The sequence below is a fragment of the Mus musculus genome, chromosome 9 (genome assembly GCF_000001635.26).
Source record: "Mus musculus strain C57BL/6J chromosome 9, GRCm38.p6 C57BL/6J".
NCBI classification, from domain to species: domain Eukaryota; kingdom Metazoa; phylum Chordata; class Mammalia; order Rodentia; family Muridae; genus Mus; species Mus musculus.
The window spans coordinates 110,175,316-110,200,604 of record NC_000075.6 but is presented as its reverse complement, the minus strand read 5'-3'; the positions used below and the strand labels follow the sequence as shown (position 1 = coordinate 110,200,604).

General features: G+C 39.0%; 1 protein-coding gene across 1 annotated transcript in view; it reads right to left on the bottom strand.

The window, feature by feature from the left end:
• Positions 1-25,289, bottom strand: part of Smarcc1 (SWI/SNF related, matrix associated, actin dependent regulator of chromatin, subfamily c, member 1) — a 108,155-nt gene that overhangs the window by 39,574 nt on the left and 43,292 nt on the right. The window contains exons 13-21 of the mRNA NM_009211.2: positions 23,100-23,137; positions 17,562-17,683; positions 16,717-16,788; positions 14,669-14,782; positions 13,694-13,847; positions 12,612-12,725; positions 9,643-9,702; positions 4,194-4,452; positions 2,815-2,976 (exon numbers count right to left, since the gene is read on the bottom strand). Of these exons, the coding sequence (NP_033237.2) occupies positions 2,815-2,976; positions 4,194-4,452; positions 9,643-9,702; positions 12,612-12,725; positions 13,694-13,847; positions 14,669-14,782; positions 16,717-16,788; positions 17,562-17,683; positions 23,100-23,137 (1,095 nt within the window). The remainder of the gene's footprint in view (positions 1-2,814; positions 2,977-4,193; positions 4,453-9,642; positions 9,703-12,611; positions 12,726-13,693; positions 13,848-14,668; positions 14,783-16,716; positions 16,789-17,561; positions 17,684-23,099; positions 23,138-25,289) is intronic.

The window sequence follows — 25,289 nt, the reverse complement described above, 5'->3', positions numbered from 1 at the left end:
AAAGATACCAAATGACATTATAGCATGAATAAAACAAAAAAGTATGACGTTAACTCTATTAAAAAGAAATCACTGCATTTTCAAAAGGACGAGCTGGTGACACTGGTCACTCTTGTAGAGGAGAGGGTTCCGTTCCCAGCACTGATGCAGCGGCTCAAACCATCCATAACTCCAGGTATCGGTACCCAGTGTGCTCTCATGTTGTGTCAGGGTACTAGGCATGCAGGAGGTGCACGTATAGACATACAAGCAAAATCACATATTCACAGAATAAAATAATTCTAAACAAAACAATAAAATAAAAGTCTCCAAGAAAGCCAGGGAGGTGTGTATGCACCTTTAACTGAAATACCGGGGAGGGAGAAGCAGAGAAAGCTCTGTGGGTTTAAAATCTTTTCTCCAAAACCCAAAAAGCAATGAGTAACCAAAGGAGAAACCACATGCAAAACAGTTAATAAAGCATTCGTGTACAAGATAAGCAGAAATGAGAACCAAAAGGAATCTGAGCTGAAGCCAAAATTAGCTCTTTCATGGATTGGTCCAGAAATAGCAAAGAGACTATACTTAAGTGAGACCCAGAAAAGGGAAGCTCACAGAAGTGACATTGCATACTCACTCATCAGCAGGGACTCTCACACCAGGTAATGTTGCAAGCCCAAGTAAAACCTGACACACAAGCTTTGGGGGAAACTACATATCCTAACACACTGCTAACCACAGGATTTGTTTACACACAAATTTACAAATGAGAAAGAATGTGTAAGGTTGGAGAATGTCAGTGTTCCAGATCAGAAGAACAAATCTGAGGAAGATACCATCAAGGGCAAAGCTGGTGATGTGGTCCATGGTCTTGCTATGTCACCTAATCCAACTATATGCCCAGCTACACTGTAGTTAAAAATCTGTATCAGAATTCTAGGAAGTATGCAAGAGTGTACATAGATGCTTTAAGTAAGAGACAAAGGCAATGATCCATTAAGAATGGGTACCTATACTGGATTGTAATCACACAGAACTTATTTTAAAGAGTAGATTAAACAGCTTCTTGGCTCTTATAACACATGGATAAATTGGAAAACAAAATACTGAACATAAAAAAAAATTCTCAAAAGTCTAAATATTCCATATTTTACAACATCTAAAACCCAGCCAAAATCATACTTAACATATGTTGTTTAATTGCATCTATGTGATGAAAGCAATTTAAAAGTATACAGAACTTCACTTAAGATACAGGGCTTCTATTACTAAGAGCAGAAGGTGAGATGAAAAAGGAGAAAGAGAATGATCAGTAATGCTCTGATCTTAGTTCAGATTTTAAACTGGGGCTTTTAGCTTGGGGCGCCGGCCCACACCTTTAATCACAGCCTTCCAGAGGCAGAGCCAGAGGCAGGTGGATCTGTGAATCCAAGGCCAGGATGGTCCACATAATGAGACCTTATCTCAAAACATATGAAGACATACTAAGTTGTTAAGATCGGAGAAGGCTAAACAGAAAATGTCACTAAAATCTTACCAAGTCCTTAATGGTTCCAGGGCCAGTTATGACCTATCTGGAAGACATTTAGACCAGGCTGGCTTTAAACTCAGTGATCGAGGTGCCTCTGCCTCGGGTGTCAGCACTAACAGTCCTTAACCCTCTTGAACGGATCCAGTTGGCCCCTTGTCCACGTGAAGACAGACTTAAGACACAAGACTGTTCAGGAGCTTAGTGAACAATCTGCTAACTGTCAGTCTTCCTGTTCATCCTGTTTGCCAAAACACGTCAACATGCTAAAGATTCTCTAAGGAATAGAGCTGTAAATAGTAAAGACTTGAGACCAAGAATATAAACAGGATTTACGATAAGATGTCTGACAGACCAGACAGACCTTCAGTGCCCGCTGACTACTTGCTCATTCCATCCTCTTGGTGAAAGTTATGTCCTTCAAAAAGGACTGAAACTGGTAAGATGGCTCAGTGGGGAGTGGCACCACTAAGTCTGACTGAGGGAGGAGCATGTGGTGCTACTGCACCCGGGCCACAGAGGAATGGTAAAGATGGATGCTGGGAGAAGTGAAGAGATGGCAAAGTGGTTAAGAGCACTCATCACTCTTTAGTTCCCAAAACCCACACTGGGTGGCTCAAATCTGCTTGTAATGCTTACTCCAAGGTCTCCTACACTGTCTTTCTGTAAGCTACTGGCACTTGCACTCACTCGCACTCGCACACGCAAACATAAATATATATTAAAAAAAAATATATTTTAAAAAAACTGATCTTCACTCTCTTAAGGAAGTTACTTAAGAAAAACATCTTTATCTCTACAAAATACATGCAACCTACTTCAGGTCCACAAACCATGTTTCCTACAATCTAATTTAAAATAATTAAACAAATGTTCTTTACTTAGATACTTACATATTACACTGAGGCCTTAGATTACCAGTAGGTTGCATAATGGTAATGGGAAGAAATGTCTGTCTTCTGGCCTCCATGTACCTACCCATGGTTACAAGCATGTACTAACACTACACATATCACATACACACAGACATATACACACACCAACTTAGATCTATCATCAGCCACATGTACTTAATAACTGATACTGCTTGGCTACCAGGTACTGTATTTAGCTCTTGCTTTCTCTGCACCAATCCCCCCTTGTTTACCCCACAAAAATGGGAGGAGAAAAATATCATGTACTAAATCTTAGAGGCATGTTATATTGATCGTTTTGACTGCTTAAATGTAAGCAACCCCTGTACTTTTACATATTGACAGGAAATACAAGCATCTATAAAGCGAATGCTGCACGCAGCAGTGACTCACCAAGCTTCTCTGGCTCGTCAGGCCCTGTGCCAGCAATACAGCTGCTCTCCAAGCCATAGGTGGGGTCCACCTTCCCAGAGGCTCTTGCAGCTTCCTGTACTTTCTTGACATGTGCTTCAACCAATTCCAGGGGTACTTCTTCTCGGACACGAGAAAACTCCTCTGATTCAAGATCACAGAGAAAATACCTTAATTTTGCATAGATATTTGCTCCTGTGTGTGACTTATACAATCTGGCACAATAGCATCAGTTTGTTTACAGTGAGCTCATTGGGGCAAAATATAAAATGAATCAATCCAATCACTTCTCCAGGATTATGATTATATCCAAAGCATTATAGTACCTTCTTCATTATACTTTAAAAAAAAATGTGTAGAGATCTATTAGTAACAACTAAAATTTCAAGTCATAATTTTACCACCCTGCTGGCTAGAGTGGTAACTGTAAAAACACCAAGAATCAAACAACCTTAAAAATATAAATCCTTTAACATAAAAAAATTAAAATTTATATATTGCAAAAATATTAAGCAGCTTCCATTCTATAGCTCCAACCAATATCCTAATGTCACAAAACATGTATTTTCCTTTATACATGTGTGAAAACAATGTGGATGTACATGTATGTTGGTTGAGACAAGAGCCACTGTAGTCCAAGCTGAACCTCAAACTCGTGATTCGTGTGCCTCTTCCTCCCAAAAGCTGCATTCATTGGTGTACGCCAACATATCCAGCTGCTCTATAATTCTACAAATATTCTATAGGCCAGAAACAAGGTTCAGCCTGAATGGACACTTGTGGCCAGGCGACAATCCAACTCACGAGACACATGTAGTAGGAGAGAGCTCACCGTCCCACTGCTAATCCTCTGGCCTTTCGAGACATATCATGGTGAGCATGCACACAGAAATAGACTTTAAAAGGTGAAAGAAAAACAAATGTTCTTACAACTGTATTTTCACACATTAATTTTTATGAAGCACATTATCCTTGTGGCTTGTTTTTATGATTTATAAAAGAGAAATGTGAATTAACACAGCTGTATTCTTAAAAACATTTGTATGTATGTGTGGGAGTGAGCTTGTGTCTGGCTGTAAGTCTGCGGGCTCAATCCAGTAGGCATCTACAGACTAGTGGCTGACATCAAACGATTCTACCAGTTCTCCCTTCATGTCCGAGTTACCGTCTCTGACAGGGTGACAGGTGAGGCCGTCTAGTTCTACCTCCCAGGAGAAATGCTATCCAAACACCCATCCCATCCAAACTCAGATCCCCCTGCTTCCGTAGCAGAGTTGATACACCTGAGGCAGACCTGGTAATAGTTGAATGTGAGGCCAGACTTCAGTGCTGGAGAGGGAGCTTCCACAAGAAGTACATACCCAACGCTGCTTTTGCTGCAGCAGATGCTACACGGGGGTCAACGACAGATGCTAAAAAGGCAACAGTGCTCATCACCGGGTTTCCCGACTGGCTGAAAGGGACAGGCTGGTAAGCCAGTGGCCCAAGAGAAGCATCTGAATTTTCAAGGTAAGGGTCCTCAATGGGAAGCCTCAGAAAGTGGAGGATGCATTCGTCCTGAGTACGGCTTCCAACATGTTCTGACACTTTATTCCAATCGTCCTTGTACATCTCCAGAGCCTAAGTGAAGACAGAAATAGATCGGTAATATCAAATAACAAGGAAGTAATACAGAAAAGAAGAAAAACGAAGCCAGTGCTCTTTATTTTGCTTCTGTGTGGCAGGGTCTCACTACGTGATACAGACTGGTCTTAAACTTCTACTAATCCTGGCTTACAGGCTCTACTGCTCTATAAAAGGCAAAGCCAGACTTGCCAAGATTCTGCCAATAGTATTTCTAAAAAAATGTTGGGTAGTGATCTAGTTGTGGTGGCACATGCCTTTCAAACCCAGCCCTCTGTAAACGAGACACAAGTTTTAAAGATAACAGAGTGGACAAGATGCGATTTCAAACTACTAACATAAATGATTATTTGTACATTAAGATAAAAAGGTAACATGAAGCCGGGCGTGGTGGCGCACGCCTTTAATCCCAGCACTCGGGAGGCAGAGGCAGGCAGATTTCTGAGTTCGAGGCCAGCCTGGTCTACAGAGTGAATTCCAGGACAGCCAGGGTTACACAGAGAAACCCTGTCTCGAAAAACAAACAAACAAATAAACAAAAAAGGTAACATGACAGTTGACCTTATAATAAGTTGTCAATCAGGCAACAAAAAAATTAATATAATACTTTCATATTATAAAATAGTTTTTTAACTGGATCAAAATTGTCTACTACAAAACTTCCAAAGAACCTACTCTGGGTGGTAGTTAATTACCACTGAATATCTAATTATGGGCTAAAAGTGTAACAGAAAACAAAAATAACGCTTATATTTCTCAAATAGCAATTGACAATTTTAAATTGGAAAAATATTTTGAATGGTAATATGATGAAATAAAAATAGAGTAAATTATGTATAAGACCAACATGACTCAAAGAGAATCAAAGTGAGAGAATGCAAAGACAAACAGGAAGGAAGAGAGGGAGGAAAGGAGGAAAGGAGAGAGGGAGGAAGCAAAGAGACAAACAGTTGCTTCACTAGATGGCGTTCTATCATCAATTCTTTCAAGCTAAAGCATAACGTATCAAAAAGAGGCACAGAAAGAAGGCAGAGAGGTGAAGTCACTGTTTAGTAGCCCACATAATGCTAGGAGAAAGCAGACTTCCATGTTGTCCTGCCCCCCACATAAATCATGTATACATACAAACACACCAAGGTCTACAAGACTGTGTGTGTGTGTGTGTGTGTGTGTGTGTGTGTGTGTGTGTGTGTGTGTGTGTATTTTTAAAAGATTTATTTATTTATATGAACACACAATAGCTGTCTTCACACACACCAGAAGAGGGTATCAGATCTCATTACAGATGGTTGTGAGCCACCATGTGGCTGGGAATTGAACTCAGAACTTCTGAAAGACCAGTCAGTACTCTTAACCACTAAGCCATCTCTCTGGTCCCCAAGACAGTATATTTTTAATAAAAATTTAGACTAGGGGACTGGTGAGATGGCTCCGTGGGTAAGAGCACCGGACTGCTCTTCCGAAGGTCCAGAGTTCAAATCCCAGCAACCACATGGTGGCTCACAACCATCCATAATGAGATCTGACTCCCTCTTCTGGAGTGTCTGAAGACAGATACAGTGTACTTACATATAATAAATAAATAAATCTAAAAAAAAATTAAAAAAAAATTAGACTAATAGTAAAAGATTGAGAGGACAAAAGAGACTAAGTCATAAAATTTAGACTTTTTGTAAAATTCCTGAAAAACATTCAAAACAAAACCAAAAAATAATTATGGTTATGAGTGCATATGGTTAGATACAGAAAACATAGTAAGGAAATATAAATATAATGACCAAAATAACTTTTCTTAACCTTTTAGGGCTTTCTAATGTTATTTCTCTCTGGTGGCATGATTTCCTACCATGCTCTTTTTTTTTGGGGGGGGGGGGGGGTAGGGGAGGGGATCTGGGATTAGAACAGGACTTTGTGTCCTAGGTAAAAGATTTCCTTACCTATTTACAAATTTGGAAAATGTTTAAGTTAAACAAGTTCTGTCTCTTACCTTCATTAACTTCACATTTCATCAATATCTATCTATCTATCTTTCTATTAAAAAAAAAAGATTAAAGCAACCACACTTCCTCTTCCTCAGGCTGAGGAGTTAATCAGAACTCAAAACACCATTCTAAGTTGTCTCACAGATGTGCAGTTACTTCGGTACTATAATACAATGAACCGCCTCACCCTGGTGCGCCCATGCTGTTCCAAGCCAGCTACCCGTTATCTAAATCTGCACAGAAACTCTTCTGTGTATGTGTGTTGTACTGTAAACTGTACATGCATATTTTTGGCCTTATGTGCCTCACTGGTGATTTCCTTAATGAAAATTATCTTTATGTGTAGTACCTGTTAACACTGCTAAATCAAAGTACCAACAAAAATTGATAATCAATCACAAGAACCTAGATTATCACAGAAAAGAAATCTAACTATCCTATTAACACACTAATAATGCAACATTATATTCAGGGAAATATTTTTTTCCTATCACTAGAACTCAAAATCCAACAACCTACCACTGAGGTAACTCCCAGTCATGACATTCAAATGTTTAAAAAACGAAAGTATTATCTGCTCTGTTGGTTGAGTAGGTTTGGCTCCCATAGACACATGTGTTTTAATGCTTGGTCCATAGAGAGCAGCACTATTAGAGGTGGGGCCTTGTTGGAAGAAGTGTATCACTGTGGAGGAGGGCTTTGGGTGTCTTATATTAAAGCTAGTCCTGGTTTGGCAGTCTCATTCTATTGCCTGAGGATAGAGAACTCTCTCAGCTCCTTCTCCAGCACCAGATGTGCCCTGCATGCCACCATGCTTCTTGTCATGACAATAATGGACGTAAACCTTGGAAACCGCAAGCCAGCTCCAATGAAACGTTTTCCCTCTAAGAGTTGCTTAGTCATGGTGTCTCATCACAGCAACAGAAGCTCTAATATATTTGCCGAAGATGAACTAGATTCTTATTTGAAGACCCAACATTCAGAGGGGAAAACTTTCACAAAGACAAGTTTTAAAATAGAAGATCTCCTCACACAGTGCAGATACAAGTCTGACAAGATGACTTGTTTCCCGAGTTGTATATAATTTTTGATGTTTCTAATCAAGCTTTTCCATTTTGACCTTATACTGTAACTTCAAACAAACAAACAAAACAAAACAAACAAATACAGAGGCCAGAGAACAGTTAATAGCTCTGGCTGCTATCCTAGAGGACCTGGGATCAATTCACACAGTATCCACATGGCAGCTCACACCTACCTATAAATCCAGTTCTAGGGTTTCTGATACCCTAACACAAACATACATACAAGCAAAACATCAATAAACATTAAAACAAGAAGAACAGCAAACATATTAGCTTATATTTCTAAAACACATTGCAAACTATATTCTTTTTTCTGCTATACATACATTCTACCTTTGATTATTTTAAATCTTGATATTATAATTCTAATATTTCTTATAAAAAAGATAAATATAAACAAAGGCATTATCTTCCATATTTTTACCAAGGAATTATGCTTTAATAAAGGAATTTAAATTAATTTAAAAATAAAATCAAGGCTGAATATGGTGGCACATGGATTAATTCTTAGGATCCAGGAAGCAGAGACAGGCAAATATCTGACTTTGAGAGCAAAATGGTATACATAGTGGGTTTCAGGACAGTCAGGGCTATGAAAAGAAACAGGGTCTCAAAACAAACAATGGCAGTCTCAAAAACAGCCAGAAATATTTTTAGAAATAATCCCCAATAAAACAACCATTAGGGACAAGTCTAAATTTTGTTTAGTCAAAATTCAATTCATACTGTTCTGAAGCTTCATCGTGAGGACATGTGACTAGTAATGCCTACGCGTGTGCACAGACAGATAACAGTCAGGTTATATGCTCCAGTATTGCTCTCCACCTGATCTGGACACAGGGCATCCTTTGGAAGCTGGAACTCACTGAGCAGCTACAATGTCTGGACATCACACTGAATGAAAAACCAGTCATTTGGCTCAGCTGCTTAAAGAACTTGCAGCCAAGCCTGTGCACTTGAGTTCCATCCTTGGACCCCATAAGGGAAGAACTGCCTCCCATGACATCTTTATGGCCCCCACACATGTGAAACACACTAACAAAAACAAAGCCCCTGGCTACCTCATCTCTTTCTCCTACTGTCCTGATTACTAGAGTGTTATCACCAGCCCTTCTATTCAAAATTGTCTTACCTGATGGCCTACATCACAGAAATGAATTTTTTAACAGTTCTGAAGGTTGGAGAACAAGATTCTCACTGTGTACACTGAAGGCCAAGGTGCAAATAGGAAAGCATAGACAGAAACTTGCACTGGGTTCTGAAGCAAAGCATCCTATACAGTCTAAGTGGTCTACCCTCCTGAATGCGGGGACTACAAGTGTGCAAGACCATAAAATGTGTGTGTGTTTACATGTATGCAAGATGTTTTTTCATTGAAGGTTTTTAAGTTGTCCTATCTAATCATGGAAGGCATAGGAATTGCAATCTTCAAATGCTAGGATTAGAGAGTGTATACCTGGAAACCTGCCTCTTAAGCTAGTGTTTGCTCTACATGAACTGCTTTTATGGGTGGTGTTACTAGTAAACAATGCTGCTCAGGTAAGGAATCAACATAAACATGTTGATAATCCCTGCCTCCTGCCTAAAAGAAAAGGCAACTCCAGCATAGGATCCACCTGCACCAAAGAAAACGTACTACTGTTTACAGACATCGTTCTTGTCAGCCTGCGCAGGGCAAACTGTGGCTCAGGAATTCTTACATCATATTTACTATCCACTCATCTTATGTTTGGTTGTGAGTCCGTTCTGTAATGTGTTAGCCATCTCTCCAGCCCCATGCACTAATCTTAAAGGTAGATGTGAAGGTCATTTACAACATCTGTGTGTAGGCAGAACTGCTGCACTTTTCACGTAAAGTGCAGTCACTTCTCCTTATAGCACTAAATAACAAGCTACGTTTACTTGTGAGATGGAACACACACTCTTATTGAATTACCATCCATGACAGATAGGGCTACTCAAGAGTTCTGATTATAAGATGGGACCATACAAAGAGCTACCTGCTTAACACCAATACAAAAAGGCTAGACTAGAAAAGATTAATAGTAACAAACCCCCCAGAGCAAGAAGAAATCGGCATGCATCAGCTGTGAGAAGGGCCACCGTCACTGTTAGCTCACCTCTAGGAGAAGAAGGGTCTCCTGTTCTGTCCACTCCCTTCCAGCACTAGCACCTTTACTCTAAAGAAACAAAGTCACACATTATTTACTTGGTCACAAATGTATGCAAATGAGGCTCAGGTTGGATTTCTTTAAGCTCACAGAACCAAGAGGAGTCCCCCAATAACTAAACATTCAAAGACTTCAACTTCAACACAAAGTCTGGCGTGCTTAAATATCTTGTTTTCATTAGTCACAGTTTATTTGAACTTTATAAGTTAGATATACAATTCTAAAATGCATTAATAAGATAAATCATTCATAGTTATACAAAACCAGCCTACAAACCAGCCAGACGGCTCAAAGGGTGAAGGCTCTCCCTTCCACGTCTGACAGCCTGAGTTTGATTCTCCAGAGCTACATAGAACAATGACTTTTAAGTCATTGGAAAAATGTAAGGTAAGACAGTTCACCTGCTGAGCCATCTCTCAGCATCTTTGTTTCTTGGTGCTTTTGAGAATGGACCTGACTTTGTTGGTCTCATATGCAGGACAATCAGCCTGCTGAGTGCTGGGGTACCAAGCCTGAATCTATATGACAAGATCTAGGAATGGATTTTCTCTTTCACTATTCTACTGATTGAAGAAAACAAATTTTAACCAAACCAAGAATTTATTATAAGTTGTTAATTTTATACATAATTCTATGGTTGTTCCTGTATTTTTGTTTTTATGTCCAAGGACACTAGGTACAAGTATTAGTCACCATATACAAGCTAAGATTATATTTGTATTATTGAACATATAACTATGTTCTACAGCTTCTTTAAATAGCTGTTTAAAACTTAGAACATTGACTAAAAATTTGTCAGTCTATTTTTTTTTTAAAGATTTGTTTATTTATTATACGTAAGTACACTGTAGCTGTCTTCAGACACACCAGAAGAGGGCGTCAGATCTCATTACGGATGGTTGTGAGCCACCATGTGGTTGCTGGGATTTGAACTCAGGACCTTTGGAAGAGCAGTCAGTGCTCTTACCCACTGAGCCATCTCACCAGCCCCTGTCAGTCTATTTTCAATTAATATTTTTGCATATCACATAAAATGTAGAAACTTTTATAACATGTAGTTCTTTTTCTCTCACATCCACACATCATGGAACTAAAAACTTACTGTTACTACTTTTATTTTGTGAAAACATCAAATGGTCACTGCACAGAGGAAAAAACAATTGTTCAGTATTTGATTCATGTATCAGCCTTTCAAGTGCACCTTCTTCTAGCTTCAGTTCAAGAGCATCCAGAATCTCTTCTGGTTTCTGTAGACTCAATCAAAGCACTGACTGCTCCTCTGAAGGTTGTGAGTTCAAATCCCAGCAACCACATGATTGATAGCTCACAACCATCTGTAATGAAATCTGATGCCCTCTTCTGAAGACAGCTACAGTGAACTTACATATAATAAATAGATGAATTAAAAAAAAAAAATAAGGAAGCCCAGCCGGGAGTGGTGGTGCACGCCTTTAATCCCAGCACTTGGGAGGCAGAGGCAGGCAGATTTCTGAGTTTGAGGCCAGCCTGGTCTACAGAGTGAGTTCCAGGACAGCCAGGGCTACACAGAGAAACCCTGTCTCAAAAAACAAAACAAAACAAACAAAACAAAAAAAAACCCAAAAACAAACAAAAAGAATAAAGAAGCCCAAATGAAGGCAGTAGCCAAACTGTCAGAGAAGCACGCTGAGCTAAAGAAGGATCTAAAGATGGAGACAACTTACATACCCCAGGTAGTTCAGAAAGGCAGGCATATTTGGAATTTTGTCCTACTGTGAGCCATTGCTGATTCCATGGTAAGTCTATCTGAGCTCATTTCTTCTCATACTGAGGAATTTTGTGTGATGTTTGGCAATTGCTAGTAAAAATTTACACACTTCTTAACATCTAAAAAGATCTTATTGTTAAATCCATGGATTACTTAATACAAATCCAAATGGGTTTTTATTACTTTACAATATAATATTCTTTGTCCTCTGACATTTAACCCTAATGTAACATCAAGCGTGTTTCATGACTTTAAATTCAATTACTTTTATTTTTTTTTAAAGATTTATTTACTTATTTGATGTGAGTACAATGTCGCTGTCATCAGACACAGCAAAAGAGGGAATCAGATCCCATTACAGGTGGTTGTGATACTGAGAATTGAACTCAGGACCTCTGGAAGAGCAGTCAGTGCTGTTAACCTCTGGGCCATTTCTCCAGCCCTCTTTCTCAGTTATTATATCTTTACCCTCCTTGTTTTGCTTTTATCATAGTTTTAAAACTATGCTTATTTTTGAATGAGGAGCATTATGTATGTGTATATTTTTTAAGGTAAGAGAACAACCTTGGGTGTGGGCCGTCAGTTTACACCATGGTTTTGGCAATGTCCCTTTTACTGTGTGCCTCTGTGTAGCCTCCTCCAGGCTAGTGGACCTGCTACTACCTTCATGGGGATTCTCCTGTCTTTCTTGATGCGAGAAGGTGCTATCACATCGGGGATTCTGTTTACTGGGGATCTGAATTCAGGTGGTCAGGCTTGGTCACAACTACCGTGAAATGCTAAGCCACCATGCCACCCCCTGAATCTAAGTATTTTTATCACTTCTTGAATAATATTAGCCATTACACAGCCAAATATCAATCCTCTTCCTTACTTTTTTCTCTTTCACTCGTATAAATGAATCCTTCTGACTGCTGACAGGTCTCCAGTACTTTGTTCTTTCTGCTTAGCCTGCTCTGCAATCTCAGTAGTAGGGTGAATCACCGGAGATGCTCACAAGGTCACTATCCTTACTATATGCTTTCATTGACTTTTCAACTCGTGCTACCCTCACAAAACCCTGTCCGTAGGTGTCCGTAGACACCTTGCTGTGTCCTATCAGACACTGGATGTGCTGTAAGAGAAAACAGACATGCGAGCAGGAGGCTACGGTGGCTTCACAAGCCTTTACCTTTGCCAGTGTTTTCTTGGAGTAAATGTCAGTTCGAAGACCAAAGTTCTGCAAATCAATTGGTTTTTCCTTGTTCTTCTCAGGAAAATTTAACATCTGTTGAGCGGCAGGGACCTGTGAGGCAGATGACAAAATGACTGGATTTACTGTTTAAATGCAAAGGTGTACAAGTTTTTTAAAAATTACTTCCGACTGGCTGATCATCTTAATCAGCTGGGCATGGTGGCACTCGCCTTTGAATCAGAGGCAGGTGGATGTTAACTGAGATCAATCTAGTCTATAGAGTGAGTTCCAGGAGTCCAAATTACATAGCAATGTCTCAAATATGAAAATTTATCATAATAACCACTTTCGGCAAGTTTCCACAAAAAGAACAAAAAAACTGTAAGTATACTTCTATGGTAAACTATCAATAAATTCAATTTAAAAACAAAACAAAACAAAACAGGTATTTCTGATGCAATCTTTAAGTCAGAAAAGATAGGCAATTTTTCTGCTAATGATATATTCTCTTTGTCAATGAAGAGGAAATACAGTATGAATGCCCTATTATTAATGTTTTTTGCCATAGTAATCTTTTCAAAACAATGCATGTCTCCTTCTGAAATCATGAGTAAAGTTTTGAATAAGGGTTTTTAATGCACATTTCCCAGACAGACTTAATGACAACTCTCTGTATTGCCTGCTTACTGCCTAGTGACACTGATGGCAAAGTGTTAAAGAGTAACAATATGGGGCTGGAGAGATGGCTCAGAGATTAAGAGCACTGACTGCCTTTCCAAAGGTCCTGAGTTCAAATCCCAGCAACCACATGGTGGCTCACAACCATCCATAATGAGATCTGATGCCCTCTTCTGGTGTGTCTGAAGACAGCTACAGTGTACTTAGATGTAATAATAAATAAATCTAAAAAAAAAAAAAAAAAAGAGTAACAATAAATGTGCTCATTTCCTAGCAGAAGGTCTCACCAATTGATGACACAATATTACCTTAAACATTAGGAGAAATGAAAAACAAAACAAGCCATCAGAAACCTATTGGTCGGCAGCAGCACTGGGACAGAGCAGTCACCACTAACTTACCTGAGGTGATCGAAGATGCAGGGGCACAAGCCCAGAGGGTGTGTCAGCTAACACATTGAAGTGAGGAGTGGGAGGAGGTCCCATTGCCATGGGTCGACTCTCTGGGTCAACTTGGTAGTTAACAAGACCCCACTGCTCTAAGAAGGCATGAACCCTGAAAGATGAAAGCTTTTAAAATTATAATCCTGTGACTTAGTTTCATCTGTGAAGCCACAAAAGTGCAACTAAGAAACAAAACAGAAGGAAGAAAAGATTTTCTCTGCAAACTGCAAACAGCCAAGTATGTTAGCACTATGTTAGGGAAAACACACAACCTGAAAACAATGTCAAATGATGACTATGGGTGCTTGATTCTATCTTTGAGGTAGTACTACTGTGTAGCTCTGGGACCTCACTGTAAGGAACAAGCTGTCCATGACAGCACAAAACTCTGCTTGCCTGTCATTCCAGGGCTGAGATTAAAGGCATATACCACCATGGCCATCAAATAATAGTTCTCTTAATGCAGAAAATATAGAATAAATCCTCTTTGTTCCATGAGGAAAGAATTGATTCTCTGACCCAATACAGAGAATAAAACCCAAATTTAAATATTGTTCTGGGATGGTATATATACTCCCACCCAAATCCCTTATTATTTTATAATCTGGCCATAAAAGATATAAACACAGATAATCTATGAAACACAGATTATAAAAAAAACACAGAATCGCTGTATGAGCTCCCAGTTAAATTGGTCATAAAGGTAAGCTTTTTCAAAAAATCCAATTCCTTCCCCCAGGAGTCACGTCAGGCTGTCCCTGACTGCCTCTCCTCTGGTAGCTGCTCAGGAGAGCTGACGCTTTTCCCTAAGCCTTGCACACATGATGCAGGTAAATAGGAATAATAAGAACTTAAATACAAAATTACCTAGATATAAAGCAGTAATGTATTTCTAAGCACCTATAGTACAGGATAGAAGTCAAACATTTTTACCTCATCACAGCACACACATCTCCAGTCAGGTTTCGCCGGCAAGCAGTGCTGGTTAAATATTCTTGAGGGTTTAGACGGTATGTGTCAATCATAAAATTTCGATATGCCAAGTATCTAAAATACAAGGGCAAAATTTATAATGTAGACATACATATTTGGGTAAAATATTACCAAAGCCCAAGGTAAAAATTCTTGACAACTCTAGCTCCTACCCCAAAAGACAGTAATACGCAACAACACTGACAATGTACCAATATCAACAATTCAAATAAATTCAGAATAAGATGCAAAACAAGTATACAGCCATTGTAAGGTGAACATGTGGTCTTGGTTGCTAAGCAGTGTTCTCCATACTGTGTGCAAAGGAGCTTACCTAATACTCCAAATCGCTCTATAAAATAAGTCCTCCTGTCCATTTACTCAAGGACACTGACACACAAAGCACTGTTGTCTTGAACTGGGGGCTAGACAATGATTTGGCCAAAACTCAACATCTCAGCTCTGTTATCTCGATCTCTGAATACTCTCACTTCTCATTGAAGAACTTTGCTCTGACACAGCAATGTGCCCTTGTCAGACCATGACCACAGAGATCAATGCAGGGTAAGACAAGAGCAACAAAGGAAACAGGAAAATCGTCACAGCAGATTCTACAACATGCTGGAGCACTTCGGTCACAAACCTGTCTTATAGAGTGTTAAGGATCATGGCATCTACCAACAATTTTTTAGCTAAAAAACAAAAGAAAAGTCTGAAAACAGACAAGGGCAACTATGTAAGAGCAAAAAGACTACTGAACAAGCATGGACAGACAAAAATGACTCAGTTACAAGATGAAAAAGGCTAAAATAGAAAAGTCTAATTTTAAAAGAGATAACTCTCCAAATCCTTACATATTTAAAAACATGGAAAAAAAATCAATACAGGTTTTGAAAGTCCAATCTGGATTTAGGTGACTCCAATACATCGGTATTAGGTTAGCAAGCGCTATCTCTGACATCAAGACACAAAATCCCTAATTAACATAGAAAAACACAATGAGAATATATTTATTGTTGCCTATGCTATACTTTACATGGAATACTATTTAAGTCAGTTCTCCTCTAAAACAGGGTAACCGAGAAACAATCTTATCATGACATTACATGCAAACAACAGAAATAGATTACTGTTCATGAAAGGACAGCTGTGGACTCCTCGCAGAGTGAGAGTTTCGGGAGAAACAGTCTAGGCCTGATGGTATACACTTTGATCCCTGCACTCAGGAAAAAGGAATGCACATCACTGTGAGCTCGCCTAATGTACACAGCAAGACCCTTTTTTTACAAAATAAAAGGACAAACAAACAAGCAAAGACAAACAAGAATTTAAATCCATATAGACAACAGGTCACAAAGAGTACAGATATACTTCCTGAAGAGCAAACTCCTTCCTGTTTATTTCTAATCCAAAATCAAAAGCTAACGCTTTAGAAAACTTAAAAACTTAACTCAGTTCAAGTGCAGCTGAATAATCCAATAATAAGCTTGCAATTAATAATCTATCAGGAAGATAAAGATTTACTACCTGCCATATCATTATATGAGAATTTATGCAAATCCTAACACACATAGAAATAATTAAAAGCTATTATGAGAAACCACTAGTAAACACCATTTATTACATTCAATATTTAAGTGCTAGGACTGACATACACATAATCTGAAATTTAGGAAGAAAAAAATTAAAAATTACTTTGAAGTTAAGATGGTGGAAAATGAATGATTTCTTAGCAGTACTCACGAATTTGCAAATTAAAAGAAACAAAAAGCAAAAACAACCAGAGGGAATTGTGGGGAGAAGGCTCATGGACTTGCTGCTGGTCTTGCAGATGACCCAGGTTTGCTCATAACCTTCTACAGCTCCAGCCTCAAGTGCGCTCTTCTGGCCTTCACAGGCACTGCACACACGTGGTTCACATACACATGTAGACAAAACACTCAGACATCAAACTAAACCAACAAACTCATGCTGTGAACATGGAAAGTTTTATAAACCACTGGGCTCACATTTCAGGGGTCTTGGATTTGTTTTTTCCATTAAAGAACTCAGGAAGCGCACGCCGTTCAATGACATGAATACTGAAAGAAAAGACGGAAGCAGATGGTTTTTGAAAGAGCACTGAACCCTGAAACAGAGCTATACATTCCCCACTTTTCAAAGGAAAGCTAATAAACTGCCAGCTGATAAAAGTGGTTATACTAGACAACTTTCTTTACGTGTGAGAGGAAAATAACACCATTAAAGCTTTGTAAGTGATAAAGTTTTCTGTTCTCTTACCCAACTGAAAAACTACTGGGAACATTGGTTCAAGTCTGTAACAGCAACAACTGATCCAGTCCAGACTGACAGAAGTCTGGTGTTAGCATGGGGTAAAGCACAAGTCTCAAACTAAATTATAAATGTCAGCATTCATTTTCTTAACACCAGGAAAATAAATAGGCTCAAAATGATGACTTTTGGAAGCTATATAGCAGAAAATTCGACTATTGAGTTCAGCAACGCGATGATGAAGTCAGCTATTCAGGTTTCTAAACATCTTGTGGTAATCCGCAACCATAACAGTATTTCACTGTTACTTCTTAAGTATAATTTTGCTTCTATTATCAATCATAATATAAATATCTGGTATGCAACCCCCAAAAGGGGTTGAAGGACTCACAGGGTGAGCACCATTGCATGGTAAAGAGAATAAACACACAAGGTAACAACACAGTAAGAAGAGCATGCTTATAAAGATAGCTGCCCATGCTGTCTATTGGGGAGACTGGGAAGAGGTAAACGCAGATCTGATGTGAAGGTTAAGTGTTTCCACCCCTTTGTACCATGCTTAAGGCCTTAAAATCCCACTTACCAATTATAATCAAACCAGGATGCGTAGCTGGGAATAATGATGTGATTGGTCTGTTCTGTCACGTTGTCTTCACCTGGGTCAACTGAGCGACTTGGATCACCTTTGCTGGGATCTTCATCTTCCTAAAAACCAGTGTGTTGTTCACAGAGAGAGCAGACAAGCACATACACGACAGAGGTCAATGAAAGGTAGCATCCAACCTGAAGGACTAAGGAAACAATTCTCAAGCATAGACATGTCTCATTTCTAACAGTAGAAAAGTGGAGAGCTGAAAACAACTGTACTTTTCCCTTATCAAATAGAATGCTAAAATTAACTAATGACAAATTTTAATTATCAAATAAAAGTAACACTATTTCATTCAAAAATTAATACATGTATCAAATCTCTCTTCACAAGAGCTTTTTAATTTTTTAATCGTTACTTTAAGTGTATGCTGGCATGTGGGACATGCATTCAGTGTCTAGCAGGGTGAGAGGAGTTTTGAGTGGTAACCCATGGGTGTTGGGAATCAAAGCTGAATCCTCTGGAAGAGCAGCCAGTGCTCTTAACCCCTGGGGTGACTCTGAAGCCCTTCACAATAGTGATCACAACTGTGACCATACAGTTTCAGGATCACAAACCTCAACTACAAGTAAGGATACTAACATAACATAAAGATTACTTTTATTCTAAATACTAAGTAAGAGTACCTACTAATAGTCCTATATACCTTAACTCCTTTATTCCTCATAATGATGCAAGAGTTAAAATAGCAACTACTTAATATTTCTGTACAAAAAGAAAAATACACAGAAGCATTAAATTATAAACACATCATCGTAAGTCCAGAAAGCACAGCTACAGGACCTATACTAGAAGTTACTTGGCTATTAAAAGTGAGTTTTGTGATGAGTGTAAAGGTATACCCCTTTCATCTCAGCACATGTAAAGACACAGGCAGGAGGATCTATGAGTCTGAGGCCAGCTTTATTTACACAGGGAGTTCAAGGACAACTAGGGTGACCGTGGAAAGGCCCCACATGTTAGAAGAGACCCAGTCCTCCAACTTTTTCTCTCACAATTGCAGGCACACATACTATATCCATAGCCTGTGTTACATACTTAGATCCTGTTCCAATCCTACCACAGTTTAAAATGAAATTGTTCAACTGCCTTAGAAATTTCTTTTACTGATATCTCTTCTCAGAGCAAACCTGACAACAGACTATACACTGTAAGTTATATTCACATTCGCAGATGGTTTATAATTGTTGCCCTTTACTTTTTTTTTGGATATTTTGTGACATTAGATTCCTTTTTCCTTGTTACGAGGAGTGGAAGGTCGAAGGTCAGAGGTAAATGTATTGCTAGTTCCTCCCTTCTACCTTAAAGTGGGTTTGGGAGTTGTAGAGCAACTGCTTTCATTAGCTAAGCCATCTGACAAGCCATTTCCAATAAGATAGATCACACCTTCAAAAAAATATCTTAAAGCTTCTATTCACGACTAGAATAAATGGTTTTTAATCAAGAATATTACGGAAGCTTGGCATGGTAGCATGGTATCTTTAATCCCAGAATGTAGGAGGCAGAAGAAATTTCTGAGTTTGTTAACATTTCTACATAATAAAACTCTGTTACTATGTTCTACACAGTAAAGTTCTAGACCAATTATCAACTTTTTGTGTGTGTGCACGTGTGTAAATGTGCACATATTTATATAAATGCTGTGAATGTGGTGTTTACATGGATGTGAGCAGGTATGTGTCTAAGCACAAAATTGGCATAAAGTATCTTCCTCTATTAATTTGTGGCTTATTCTTGAGAGATGGTCACTGAATGAACCTGAAAGGCCCTAATCTGACTGTGGTGAATGGGCAATGAATGAGCTTTGTGGGTAGAAAAATCTCCACTACTCCAACCCCAGGTCTGGAATTGAGGTCCCATTACTAGTGCCCCACGAGGCTCTGCTGTGGGTGCAGGGGATCGGAACTTAAGCACCAGTTACTTCACAAACTGAGCCATCTCCTCAGTCCATTACTTATAATTTTTAAAGGTATGAAATGTTTTTCTAAGAAATATTTTGAATCTATATTCTTTCCAGAGACTGATTTTTTTTTAACCTTGACTTGACCAAAATTTCCTGGGCCATACTACTTAGCATGCCAGTACATGTCAGTATATTCCTTAAGATGAATTTTTATGGGCTGGTGAGAAGGCTCAGTGGGCAAAGGGGCTTGTCTCTATGCCTGGAACCTGAGTTCAACCCTAATGAGTGACTGTAACAATTTGTCCTCTGACCCTCATTATGTAACCTACATGTCTTTGAGTGTACCCACAAACACAGTAAGTAAAGTAAGATCAATTTTTACAAGGGTGAAATTTGTAAGGCAGCAGTGTATTAAGCCGTTTATTCCAGCAGCAGGAAGAAGAGGCAAGTGAATCTGTGTGCCTTAGAGACCAGCCTCGTCCACAGTGTTAACTTCAAGACAGCCTCAAATTCACTGTTGTTACACAGAAAAACCCTATCTCAAAAAACAAGAAAGAAAGAGAGAAAAGAGAGAAAGAAAGAAAGAAAGAAAGAGGAAGAGAAAGAGAGAAGGAAAGAGAGAAAGAAAAGAAAAGAAAAAAAGAATGAGGGGGGCTGGTGAGATGGCTCAGCGGGTAAGAGCACTGACTGCTCTTCCGAAGGTCCGGAGTTCAAATCCCTCTTCTGGAGTGTCTGAAGACAGTGACAGTGTACTTACAGATAATAAATAAATAAATAAATAAATAAATAAATCTTTTTAAAAAAATAAAAAGAATGAGGGCTGGCAAGATGGCTCAGTGGTTAAGAGCACCAACTGTTCTTCTGAAGGTACTGAGTTCAAATCCCAGCAACCACATGGTGGCTCACAACCACCCATTATGAGATTTCACACCCTCTGCTGGTGCAACTGAAGTCAGCTACTGTGTACTTACATATAATAATAAATAAATCTTAAAAAAAGGGGGGGGGGCTGGAGAGATGGTTCAGAGCAATGACTGTTCTTCCAGAGGTCCTGAGTTCAAATCCCAGCAACCACATGGGGGCTCACAACAATCTGTAATAAAATCAGATGCCCTCTTCTGGTGTATCTGAGGACAGCTAGAGCATACCTACACATACATACGTACGTACATACATACATACATACATACATACATACATACATAAATAAGCCTACCTTTAGAAAAATGAAATTTGATGTAAAAGCAGAAAGTACTGGCTAGTATTTAAATGATGGAGAAATTATTATCCATTAACAAAACTGATTCCTCAAAAGAAGGAAGCTAACAAAAATATTCTCAGTATTAATGTGCTTATATTCAGGTTTGGTTAAACTATGTCTGATGAATCAATTATGACCTAAGTTTTTCCCCTTGGAACAAGGAAAAAATGCCTGCCACCAAGAATTTGAGTCCTGCCGGGCGTGGTGGTGCACACCTTTAATCCCAGCACTCTGGAGGCAGAGGCAGGTGGATTTCTGAGGCCAGCCTGGTCTACAGAGTGAGTTCCAGGACAGCCAGAGCTACACAGAGAAACCCTGTCTCAAAAAACCAAAAAATAAAAAAATAAATAAAAAAGAATTTGAGTCCTGGAAGCCTCATAGTGGGAAGAGAGACTCTACCCATGAAAGTTGTTCTCTAATGTACAGACACACGTGACGTGGCAGACATGAGTATATACATGTAGAAAATGTAATAAAAAAAATCAGTATTTCCTTAAGAAAAGCCAGTGATTGAAATAAACCCAACCAAACCAGAAAACAAAAGTTTATTGAAGTAGCCACTGATTTTTTTCGAGGGAGAAGAGGTCCTTCACTGTACAGGCCTGGTTGTCCTGGAACCTCAGAATGTATATCAGGTTAAACTGTGTCTGACTCTGCCAAGACCAGCACTATCTGATTGGTAATATCACCTAGAGAACCTGTGCTCACGATGTGGGATGAAGCCACTGTCAGCCTGAGTCACACAGTGAATGAGAAAAGCCCAAGATTCACAAGACTCTGTCTTTCAAAACAAACCCTATTGGGCCTTTAATCCCAGCACTTGGAAGGCAGATTGGGATCTCTGTGAGTTCCAGGCTAGCCCAGTCTACACAGTGAGCTTAAGGACAGGTAGGGCTATGTAGAGATCCTGCCTCAAAAACACAAAACAAACAATCAACAAACAAAAACAATCTACCTTTCAAAAAATAGTTAAATTATGACTTGTTAAAATCTTCCCATAAATGCATAAAACAAAAATATGTAATGTTAAACATTACCTTGTAACATTTCTATTACAGACAGACTTAGGAAGTAAAAAGTCATTCCAAGAAATTGTGCTTTCTGCCAGGCATGGCGGCACATGCCTCTAACCACTGCACTTGTAGAAGCAGGGGGTGAAAGGTGAACGCTATCGCAAAAAAAAAATTAAAACCAGTAATAAAATATTATGATAATCATTCATAGCTAAACGTACAAGTGGGACTGAAATTAAGCCCACCTGCAGCCAACCCTATTTGTCATCCAATGCTTTCAGGATCAGTGACCAGTAACGTATTGCCCAAGAAAGATTAAAAGTATGAACAGTCAACTTCAGCTGCAGTCTATACTACACCCTTACAAACAGAAAGGTAACAAAATCAAGGCTAGGCATGCTACAGTACTGATCTGCACTGACAGGTAACCACCACCAACACAGTCAACTATGGTTGCTACTGTAAATAGGGGAGAGGATGGGACTAAAGATTACACCCTGCGAGGTGATCCTGGAAATGCTAAGGTTGTTTTCAGTAAGAATTCTGACTAAGAAATACAAGTATTGCCAGGTGGTGGTGACGTGTGTCACTCCTACCACTCTGAGGCAGAGGCAGGAAGATCTGTGAGTTTAAGGCCAGCTTGGTCTACAAAGCAAGTTCACAAACGGCCAGGACTACATGATGGACAAGCCCCGTCTCAAAACAAGACAAAACAAAACAACAACAGCAACAACAAAAAAACAAACCATACCACCACAATAAAAAAATCACCCAAAAAAAAACCAAGGAACAAAACCAAAATTACCCTCCCCCAATATAATTATTATCAGGGAGTATGAAACTTAACTGGATTGAGGAAATTTAACTGTATGTGGTAGTTAATGACAGCAATCTTAGCATCCTGAAAGACAGCCATGAGGTTCAAGGCCAAGGCCAACTGGAAAGTTTGAAACACTTGAGAAAATCAAAAACAGAAACAAAAAACCAAAACCAAAACACCAAAACCAAAACTAACTAGGTACAGGAGTGTATGCACAAGCCTGATCAAGAAATTGAAATGCTACAAGAGAAGGGATGGACTGGGGGACCAGGTGATAGGTGCATGCCTAGTACATGTGCAAGCCCCTCAGGTACAGTGAACAGCAATCAGGAGGGACAAACTGGGTGATCAATAGTTCAAGGACATCCTGGGACACAGGTCAGTTTGAGGCCAATCTGAATATATATAGTTCTGCTTCTGCTCAGTGCACATGATTAAGAATCTTCTCTCATTTCAGGCCTAAATAAACTTTTACCTTTCCTCCTGTTGTAACTGCTTCTTCATCCTGCTCATCTGCAAAATTAAAACAAGTTGTTTTAATGGTCACTTTCTGCTTTTTGAGTTATGCAGAATCTTTACACTTTACAAAACTGGTACTAGACAGAGAAAATAAATAATAGGTCATTACTAACAAATTCAAAATGAAGAAACAGTCATTCTATAGAAATGGATAGAGACAAAAGGTCATACCAACTTTTAAATAAATGGTAAGTTCATAATTTCTACAGGTATAATGATAGTATCACAATAAGGATCTTATTAATAACAAGATCTTTTTTGTTTTGGTTTGGTTTAGGACTTTCAAGACAGGGTTTCTCTGTATAGCCCTGGCTGTCCTGGAACTCAGTCGGTAGACCAGGCTGGCCTTGAACTCAGAAATCTGCCTGCCTCTGCCTCTCAAGTGCTGGGATTAAAGGCATGCGCCACCACTGTCCGGCTGATAACAAGATCTTGTAAGAGATGTAAATGAAGAACCAGTCTCCTGGGATGGGTAAAGCAGAGTAAAAGTATTAGTGACTAAATGAGACATGGTGGCCCAGGTCTCTGACCCCAGCATTGTGAAGAGATGGGTAGATTCCAAATTTGAGGCCAATGTGGGCTACTTGGCAACAAAAAGTACTGGCCTACTGACGACAGCAGCTCTATGACCTGAGTGTTAATTATAGAAGAATAAGAAAAACCTATAGAAAATGCATTAGGGAAATGAAGGGCTGGCTCTGCAGTAAAGAACTTTGTATTATTCCAGAGGACCTAGGTTCAGTTTATGCCAGCCAGGTATGGTGGCCACACCTTTAATGAGGCAGGCAGATCTCTGATTTTAAGCCTGCCTATTCTACATTGTGAGTTTCAGGACAGCCAAGGTTACACAGAGAACCTGACTCAAAACAAATAAATAAAAAACAAACCAACAACAAAAAACCCTTAGGGGCATAGTGGTATACACTTATAACACAGCAACTAGAAGAGTTTCAGGCCAACCTGGTATATACATAGTGAGTTCCAGCCCACCCAGAAATACAAAAAGAAAATGACTTAAGACAAACAAACCAAAAAACCCCAAATAACCTAGGAAAATAAATTACAAATTTGCCATCATTGTTTACAGAATTTCACAGCAAAGAACATCAAGTTTTTTTTTTGTTTTGTTTTTTTTTATTACGTATTTTCCTCAATTACATTTCCAATGCTATCCCAAAAGTCCCCCATACCCTCCCCCTCACTTCCCTACCCACCCATTCCCTTTTTTTTTTTTTGGCCCTGGCGTTCCCCTGTACTGGGGCATATAAAGTTTGTGTGTCCAATGGGCCTCTCTTTCCAGTGATGGCCGACTAGTCCATCTTTTGATAGAACATCAAGTTTTATAACCTTCCATTGTCCATGCAACAGCAGAAATAAAGCCTACTTACAACTACGTTTTCTCTTTCTGGCATTTGAATTAGTAATTATCAGTTGTGAAAGAGAAAAATTAATATATGGAAGGCAAAATAATAAGATCTGATAATAGCATCAAAATAAAACAGAAACATTTTCACACTTTGTCTGTTATCTTCTTTGATATGCTGTCATTAGAAATGCTCTGTTTACACTTTAGACACTAAGACAGAACCATGCACCACTGTGGAGCAAGCCAAGAAATATAACATGAAAAGATGAAATGAAAAAAGCTGGGGAAAGGTTCCACAATTGGAGCACTCAGGGTCAATCCACCCCGAGTTCCACTGTGAACGGATAGTGGAATCACAAGGGCTGTCTTCTGCATCAACACCTGAACTGCCACATTTATGCCTGCAAGTGCATCATATACACAATAATAAATAAGAACTTTAAATTTTGTTCAAAGAGAATGGTGTTGGGGGACATAAAGGTCTTTTAGTCCAGAACCCAATATATCCTAGTCCTGGAACTAGGATATATATCCTAGTCCTGGAATATATATAGTCCTGGAACTCAATATATCATTCAATGCTACCCTCAAATTCATAATAAATAAGTATTATGGATAGTCCTGACCCTCTAATAATCAAACACCTGCACGACCACTCCCAGACACTAGAGAGACATTGAAAACTGTATTTTAATTAGAATTATTTCTTGAAAACTCAGCTGATAACTATTTTCAAGTGAAGGAACAATACTGCCAAGTTAATGCTACTTTCTGAGAAAA